This window comes from Myotis brandtii, unplaced genomic scaffold (assembly GCF_000412655.1).
Source record: "Myotis brandtii unplaced genomic scaffold, ASM41265v1 scaffold18, whole genome shotgun sequence".
NCBI classification, from domain to species: Eukaryota; Metazoa; Chordata; class Mammalia; order Chiroptera; family Vespertilionidae; genus Myotis; species Myotis brandtii.
The window spans coordinates 7,649,626-7,658,999 of record NW_005356674.1 but is presented as its reverse complement, the minus strand read 5'-3'; the positions used below and the strand labels follow the sequence as shown (position 1 = coordinate 7,658,999).

The 9,374-nt window shown below is 34.2% G+C and overlaps 1 protein-coding gene across 3 annotated transcripts in view; it reads left to right on the top strand.

Annotated features, from left to right (window-relative positions):
* Positions 1 to 9,374, top strand: part of HACL1 (2-hydroxyacyl-CoA lyase 1) — an 82,437-nt gene that overhangs the window by 1,489 nt on the left and 71,574 nt on the right. For all 3 annotated transcript variants that reach the window (XR_001361581.1, XM_014537543.1, XM_014537544.1), the window contains exons 3-7: positions 3,984 to 4,024; positions 4,629 to 4,709; positions 5,675 to 5,747; positions 7,335 to 7,412; positions 8,662 to 8,756. Coding sequence is in view for 2 of the 3 variants with exons in the window: in XM_014537543.1 (XP_014393029.1) it covers positions 3,984 to 4,024; positions 4,629 to 4,709; positions 5,675 to 5,747; positions 7,335 to 7,412; positions 8,662 to 8,756 (368 nt within the window). In the remaining variant the exon portion in view is untranslated. The remainder of the gene's footprint in view (positions 1 to 3,983; positions 4,025 to 4,628; positions 4,710 to 5,674; positions 5,748 to 7,334; positions 7,413 to 8,661; positions 8,757 to 9,374) is intronic.

The window sequence follows — 9,374 nt, the reverse complement described above, 5'->3', positions numbered from 1 at the left end:
GGACACATGTAATACCTTAATCAATAAAGAAATTTAAAAAAGAATCTACTTCTGCAACGTCAGTCATCTAAAGCTAACTAGTCCTGCTTTCCACTCCCACTGCTGCCCTCTAACTCAGGTGCTTGCCACCTCTTTCCCAGACAGCAACCTTGATCTCCTTAAGTGGGGCCCTTCCTCTGCCCTCAGATTTGAGTTCCTGCAAAGCAGGAATCGTGGTTCATTTCTTTGTCCCCATAGTACCTGGCTTGGTTAGGGCTTTGGCATGATGTGGCTGCTTAGTACATTTTTTATTCATTGAATGACATTCCTTATCTGTAAGACTTGAGAATTGTGGTGCGTTTTTAAATCTTAAAACGAATAGGTCTTGAGTTTGTGTTGCTTCTACCTTCTACTTTTCTTCGTTGGAATAACATTCTATTTTTTCATCTGTGTGAGAAGATGGAGCTAATGACCTATTAATAGGACTTATATTTTACTTTTTTTCCTAGTGGAGGGATGTCTAGTTTCTTTACACAGAACATATTTATTGAGTGTGTACTATATACCAAGTGCTGTGTTACTTACCCTTGGGAGATATAATGAAGCACTGAAGTTTAGTCTTGATCTTCAAGTTGATCACAGTCTGGGAAGGTGAGAACAAGACAGCAAGACACACTGAAAACATTTATCAGGTATAGTAACTTAGAATAGACATATGTATAATGGATAGAACATATAGAGGGTGACCAGCTCTCTTTGAGTAGGACAGAGATTACTTGTGGAAGCAATGTTGGTTCATACTGGTCCATCAAGATAGCTTAAAGGCATGATGGCCTGTAAGCCTGGATATGGAGGCTCAGGAGAGGCTGTAGATAGTCTCTAGTTGGAAAAGGAGTGTGGAATTTTTTCAGTAGGCACTAGGTGAGACTGTAAAGATTTTTATAAATAGGTGGATAACATAGTTAGATTTGTACTTTAGAAAGATAATTTTGTGGCAGTGTAGAGTATGTGTCAGAAAGGCAGCTTGAGCCCAGCTGGTGTGGGTCATTGGTTGAGCGTCAACCTATGAACCAGGAGATCACAGTTCGATTCCGGTCAGGGCACATGCCCAAGTTATGGGCTTGATCCCTGGTGGGGGACGTGCAGGAGGCAGCCAATCAATGATTCTCTCACATCATTGATGTTTCTCCCTCTTCCTCTCCCACTCTCCTCTCTGTGCTCTGAAGTCAATAAAAAAAGAAAAAAAAGAAAGGCAGCTTCAAGCTTTATTAGTCCCCATAAGCTTAGTTGCAGGCCTCCTTAGGTCCCAGGTACTTTGTTGGACACTGGATATGGAGATGGACAGTTCCTGTCCTTGAGGGGCTTATAACCTAGCTGTGGAGATAGACACAAACAAACTGTTTTTATAATAATGTGGTAAGTACTGTGATTGAGATAGATCCAGGGTGCTGTGGAAGTCCAGGAAACAATACCCTGCTCAGCCTAAGATTTCCGAGGTTTCCTGGAAGAGAGGATGCCAAGCTGTCGTGAAGGATGAATAGACATTAACCAGCTAGGGAGGGGAGAACAGGCTGTTCTGGGGGTGATTCCTAGGTTTGGGCTTGACTGACTAGGTGGATCATCGTGCCACTGACTCAGATGGGGAATACAGAGGGAAGAGCCAATTTGAAGAGAAAAGGTAATGAGTCCCAATTTGGACATAATGAGTTTGAGATGCTTGTAGGACATTCCCAATGCATGTGCCCCTCAGTCAACCTGACTTTTTGCAGCAGTCAAAGGAAGACTTAACTAGAGAATGTGAGAACAAAAATACAAATTACTAGGATCACGAATGAAAAAGGAGACATCACTGTGGACCAATGTGTTGAAGAAGAAATCACAATGGAAATTTTGAATTGAGTGATAATGAAAAAATGCCATTGCCAGCCCAGCCAGTGCACCAAGAAGTCACCAGTTCAATTTCTGGTCAAGGCAGATGCCTGGGTTGCAGGCTACATCCCCTGCAGGCAGCCAATCCATGATGCTCTCTCATTGATGTTTCTTTCTCTCCCTTCCTCTCTCTATAAAATCAATAAAAATATATATTAAAAATGTGAATACCAAACTTGTGGTAGCAGTTCTTAGAGGAAATAGTTTCAAATGAATCTATTAGTAAAGTAAATAAAAAACCAATGCTGTAAGTTTACATTTTAAGAAGCTAGAAAAAGAAAACCAAATTAAACCCCAAATTAAAGGAGTAAAATAACAAAAGAGCAAAAATAAATGAAATAGAAAACAAATGAACAACAAAAAAAATCAGTGAAGTCAAAAATTGGTTCTTTGAAAAGATTAATAAATTTGATAAATCCCTAGGAAGACTGATGAAGAATAAAAGAAAAAAACACAAATTACTGATATTAGGAATAAAAAAGGGCACATTTCTATTGATTCTGAAGATATTTAAGCAGTTGTAAGAGGACATATTTTTTATTACCTAGGAGTTTTATTTTATACTTATTAAAATCTACTTAGACATATTTAGGCATGGATTTTTTTTATCGCACTTGTATATACATAAAAAGGAACATAAAAGCAGAAATTGATAAGGTATTCCTAAAATTTCTTTTCATTTAGAGCCCTGGTCCTCTGAATCACTTTGTATACTTATACATGTATGTATTTTTTAATTGTGGTTAAAAAATCATATAAAATTTACCATCTTAACCATTATTAAATGCACGGCTCTTAACCATTTTTGAAGTGTACATTCACATTGTTTTGCAACAGCTCTCCAGAACTTTTTCTAGAGAAACTGGAACTCTGTACCCATTAAATAACTCCTCATTTACCCTGCTCCCATAGCCCCTGGCAACCATTCTACTTTCTGTTTCTATGAATTTGACTACTTTAGATACTTCATTTAAATGGAATTATACAGTATTTGTCCTTTTGTGGCTGGATTATTTCACTTAGGATAATGTCTTCAAGGTTCATTCATGTAGCATGTGCCAGGACTTCCTTTTTTTAATTTTTATTCTCACTTAAAAAATTATCTTTATTGTTGAAAGTATTACAGATGTCCCCTTTTTCCTCCCCATTGACCCCTTCAACTCCACGCTGGTTCCCTTCCCAGGCCTTGCCCAAATTATTGTCTGTCCATGGGCTATTCTTATATGCATATAAGTTTATTGGTTAATCTCTGCCCGCCCCCTACCCCTTCCTTCTGAAATACATCACTCTGTTGCATACTTCAATGTCTTAGGATCTTTTTTAAAAATATGTATTTTATTGATTTTTTACAGAGAGAAAGAGAGAGGGATAGAGAGTTAGAAACATCGATGAGTGAGACACGTCGATCAGCTGCCTCCTGCACACCCCCTACTGGGGATGTGCCTGCAGCCAAGGTACATGCCATTGACTGGAATTGAGCCTGGGACCCTTGAGTCCGCAGGCTGATGCTCTATCCACTGAGCCAAACCGGTTAGGGCAGGATCTTCTTTGTTCATCAGTTTATTTTGTGTAAGAGGATATTATGAATAAACTAGATCATATGAGCAAATTCCTTGAAAAACAAAAACTAGATTCAGTATCTAAACCATTATTTGAAATTTACAGGTAGAACATTATTTGTTAAAATGGAAGGTTTTCCAATTCCTTCTTTACAATTAAGTTCTAGTCTCTTACTTAATAATAAATTATTAGCCATAGCCAGTTTGACTCAGTGGATAGAGTGTTGGCCTGTGACTGAAGGATCCTGGGTTTGATTCTGGTCAAGGGCACATACCTTGGTTGCAGGCTCGATCTCTGGCCCTGGTTGGGGCCTGTGTAGGAGGCAACCAATCAATGAGTTTCTCTCACATCGATGTTTCTCTCTCTGTCTCTCCTCCTCCCTTCCACTCTCTCTAAAAAATTCAATGGATACATATCCTTGGGTGAGGATTAACAACAACAAAAAATAAATTATTACACATATACTTACCATAAGGATCCCAATATGCTCAAGTCCCAGTGTTTTTTCTTTGTAGGCTTGTTACGCTGCCTCTGCGGTTGGATATCTGACAGGCAGGTAAACTAAAGTCTTTGTTTTATTTCTATTTCTTTTTGAGGCTGTCTTAATCAGAGGTTCCTAAAAAAATGCTTTATAAATGTAAAATGACAAAATGAATTATATAAAGATAACTTTTCCTTGGTGTTGTAAGCTTAGAAAGTCATCTAGGATAAAGCATTCAAATTCAATTTTAAAAGGTTGGACAGAACACTGTATTTCAGGATTACTTACAAAGATCAATTGACATTATATTTACTTATTAAAAAAAATTTTAAAGACACTTCATTTTTCCATTCACAAATGTCATCAGCAGTCAAAATTTTACTTCTGTATGTAGTCAACATGACTTAGCCAGATATAATAAGAGCAAAATGTGAAGAGGTTAGTGAAACACAATGTGAAGGTGATAGGTACCTTATTTCTTGCACGAAGACTAGTATCTTTCTTTTGGTTATTTTTTTCTAATTCAAAAAATATTTTAATAATTGTTTTACCAATTGTAGAAAAGACCTATATGCCCTTCCTTTGAAGTCCAAGAACGTTACCATGTTTCACTGTAAGTGGTATGAATCAAGTATTGCATTTGACCTATTTTTAATAAAACAAATTGTTTTGCTTTTAGGCCGGGAGTATGCCTTGTTGTTTCTGGCCCAGGTCTCGTGCACGCCTTGGGTGGTATGGCAAATGCAAACATGAACTGCTGGTAATTAGATTGTTATTATTGAAAACATTTTCTTAAGAATGTCAGTGCATGATTTTACATATGGAGCAACTGCTGATCTGGGGTGGGAAGACTTGGAATCAAGTGCTTAAGAGAATGGCTTAGTAAAAATTAAATTAAGAAGAGTGTTAGGAAGAAAGTTTTAAAACTCTCAGTAATTTGTTTATCTAGAAATAAACACTGAATACACACGCGCGCGCACACAGGTGTGGGCAAGAGTAAGTTTACAGTTGTTTGTATGAAAAAAGACATGCAGGTTATGATTACTACAATAGCTTTATTAACTGAAAAGAATGTCACAATGGCAAAAAAAAAAAAAAAAAAAAATGACCCAAAACCAAAACACCTACTTTTGCCCACTCCTGTATATCTGTAAATGTATTTGAATGTGTGTGTAGTTCTCTTTAAGTGAATAATTATTTTTTAAAGATCCCAGATCAGTATGCAAGAATGTATTTAATTCTTCATCTTTTCTTACATAATTGGCAAGACAGTTGAAATTAAAATTTTTATATTTCTTTGACCTTGTCCTTAGTCCCATCTCTGGTACTTTACCAATAAGATCATGTTAAAGGGGGTTATCTTTTCATCAATTCATAAAGTATTTATTTAAAACTCATTATAAAAAAATTTATCCTCCTCTTAATCCTGAGAATAATAGGAAGGGCATAAAAATTCATTTTACATCGCCATGCCTGGAGGTTTAGCATCAGCATCCAAAAGGGGTGGAGTAGAGAGGGGCATGGAAGAAAAACATTTACTATAAATTTCAGATTTTTCTGAAACTGAGGAAGGGTTCTCTCATATCAGGTTATTTCCTAAGTCTTTAAATTTACAGTTTTTAAGGGAAAATTTAATCCTCATTCTATATCTCTATTTTTTAATATTCATTGAGTGTTTAGTATTCATTGGCCACTCTGCTGAGTATTTTACAATTTGAATTTCAGGCCCTTGATTGTGATTGGTGGTTCCTCTGAAAGATGTCAGGAAACAATGGGAGCCTTCCAGGAGTTTCCTCAGGTACCCACCTCTAAGATTTTCCTCTTGAGTTTAGTTACACAATTATACACTGTTAAGATTTGTGGAGAAGAATATTGTATGTCAACTATAAATTTTAAATTAAAAAATGCAAAAAGATTTATGGAGAAGAAATAAAGTCCTGTTTACAAAATAAACAATTCAAATGAAAGAGAGTTACCTGAGGTAATTTAAAGGTAAAATTCCTGAACTATAAGACAATTTCAATGTGGATATTAAGAAAGCTTAGGCTCTGCTTAGGAGCAGTCTTCTAAGAAATACACCTTTTCATCAGGCTTTTAAGCTAAACATAGGTTCTCCAAAGAGTCAAGAAAATATAGGAATAAAAATTGTTTTTGCATTATGCCTCTCAGACTTTGGGGAAGTAAAATGTTGAGAGGAAAAATCCTACTCAAATAACTACCAGTAGACTCTGGATAAGTTCATTTTTATTTTGGAGGGCTAAAGGGAAGTATTTGAAAATTTTTAAAAACTTGAATTTGTCAGTGAATGCTACAGTTTTAAGAATTGTTGTAGAAAGCAAATAGGTGAGAGTGAATGATAATTAACACTTAAGATATGAATATATTTGAGCATTTATAGCACAGTTAAAACCATTAGGCAAAGTGTGTTGGTAAATTAGGAATCGTGAGAACTTCAAAATATAAACATATAATTTTGTATATGATTTAAACTAGATCTTGATATAGGTTAATGAAAATGTTATATTTTTATACTCTTGAAAGGGAATTGCAATGGTAGATAATGACAACAGTTTTTTAGAAGATGCTGATATATGTATTTGAAAAATAAGTAGAGCAGATAGTTATGTAAAGGAAATTTAAAATTACTACAAAAACTTTGTAGATGAAAAAAAAAAGCAGAAGATAATATCCATTACAAATATTTTTCCCAAAAAGGAAAATAATAGAAGTTTATCAGATGAAATTAGGAGTTTGAAAAGAAAGATCCAAATATCTATTTCTTGTGGAAATACTTAAAACTAAACAACATGATTATGAACAGACTGAAAGTTGGAGAGTAATCTTAATTCTATCACACTTGTGGGACTAAGATTACCAATCATTCCGTAGATTTCATACCAAGTATCAAGAGAAACAGTTTCTGTATAATACTTCAAAGTACATTAAACAGTGAAAAATTAACACTACTGAATTTATATGACCCAAACAGCATACCAACTAAATTGAATATTCCTTGCTGTGGAATTTCTGGGTCCAAGGATATACTCATTTTAATTTTTATAAGACATTGTCAACTTCCCTTGCCATTTATGCTCTGACCAGCAATAAGTGCCTGGTGCTTTCCTTTGCTATGGTAGATGCTGTGTATTATATAAGTTTTTTATTTTTGCAAATGAAAATGGTGTCTTGTTTGATTTGCTTCCTGAATCATACTGAGGCAGAAATTTGATTGTGCTTTGCATAGGCTATTAAGAAATAGTCCAGGTAATGCATAGTCTCCATCTTGCCTCGGAACATGAAAGTAATGACTTAACATTTTGTCTTCCTTCAGAAGAGTAATGTGATCTGTGAACTGAATTTTAAGTGATTTTCTTTTTGCATATAGGTTGAAGCTTGTAGATTATATAGCAAGTTCTCTGTCCGGCCGAGCAGCATAGAAGCTATTCCATCTATTGTCGAAAAGGTACAGTATTTAATTACAAGCCCTCCAAGTCAACTGGTTTTTCTCAGTCGCTCATATCTGTTGTTATTTTTATTCTCAATTGAATGAGTAATAATTTGGAACATATTCACATAGTTAAAAATGATATTGTTAAAGAGCTGTGTACATTTTAATGTTTACTGCCACTATATTTAATTATAGAAACAGATAAAATAAGTCATTTTTGAAAAACAAACTTTTTCCTATACTTTAGTTTTTTTAATTATGGAAAAGTAAAAAAAAAAAAAAAAGATATAATAGAATCCTGAGTGCCCTTTCTCTTATGCTATTGCAAGATTGTTTTTGAAAATTAGTACTCATGCATATAAAACCATCTTAGTTGATTAAACAGCATATTATAATTTTAGTTTACCAACTTAATTTATATGTGAAGTTACATTTGAGCTTTTTCAATACCATGTGTTATAGAAATCATTTGACACATGTTACAACATCACAGTTTCTGCAAACTGCCAAGTCATAGGATTAGGAAGCAGGTGAAAGTGCATGTTATGAGTATTTGGCCGACAGAGCCTAGTAGATAATTTCTAAGACTAAAGTGTAATAGAATGTCAATTTTAACGGTCTAAGTGAATATTCACTTCTTTATCTTTCTCCTTTTAAACAAAAATCTCTTATAAAATACAATTGATCCTTGAACAACATGGGTTTGAATTGTGCCAGTGAATGTCAATTTTAACGGTCTAAGTGAATATTCACTTCCTTATCTTTCTCCTTTTAAACAAAAATCTCTTGTAAAATACAATTGATCCTTGAACAACATGGTTTGAATTGTGCCAGCCCACTTGTATGCAGATTTTTTTCAATAAATACTGTACAGTACTATAAATGTATTTTTCCTTCTTTATGATTTTCCTAATATATTTTTTGGTTACTTTTTGAATACAAAAATATGTATCAATTGACTGTTTATGTTATTGATCAGGTCAACAGTAAGCTATTTAGTAATTAAGTTTTGGGAGAATCAAAAATTACACTTTTTTATTGCATGAGGGATCGGGGTCCCAACCCCCATATTATTTAAGGGTTAACTGTATATAAAATGAATAGAGGGTACTTCAAATTTAATTAAAATGGTTTACTTCTCCAACTAAGGATATTCAGAAAAATTAAAACTGTTTATTTCACAATTTTAAGTTATCTTTGAGTAAAATATAATAATAAGGATTGAGATTTTTAAAACATTTTCTTCTATTTGTAATAAATTTAGGCTGTAAGAAGCAGTATATATGGTCGTCCAGGTGCTTGCTATATTGACATACCTGCAGATTTTGTGAACCTCCAAGTGAATGTGAATTCTATAAAGTGAGTAATAGTTATGCTAGGTTTTTTTCTTAATAGTATTATATGCTTATAATGCTTACCTTGAAATAAATTTACTTAGCAGTTTATAAGTTAATCTTTTTTTTAAAAAATATTTTTATTGATGTCAGAAAGGAAGGGAGAGGCAGAGAAAGATAGAAATATCAATGATGAGAGAGAATCATCAGCTGCCTCCTGCATACCCCATGCTGGGGATCGAGCCTGCAACCCAGCATGTGCCCTGACGGAATTGAACCATGACCTCCTGGTTCATAGGTCGACATTCAACCACTGAGCCATGCCGGCTGGCATAAGTTAATCTTCATTTATCTTAGCTTTTAATGATTTAGTAATTAAGCTGAATCCTAGTCAAAGGGCTTCTCTTAATTAAAATGGTATTATTTAGTAATTATTTTGGGGGTTAATTACTAAATAAAATACTTGGAGCTTATTTGAAATTATTCTTATAGTACCCATAGATAATACAATTATTTTGGGGGTTAATTACTAAATAAAATACTTGGAACTTATTTGAAATTATTCTTACAGTACCTATAGATAATACATTCTCATTAATGTAGTATAGCCACTTAGAGTCGTTATAGTATAAACCAAGAGATG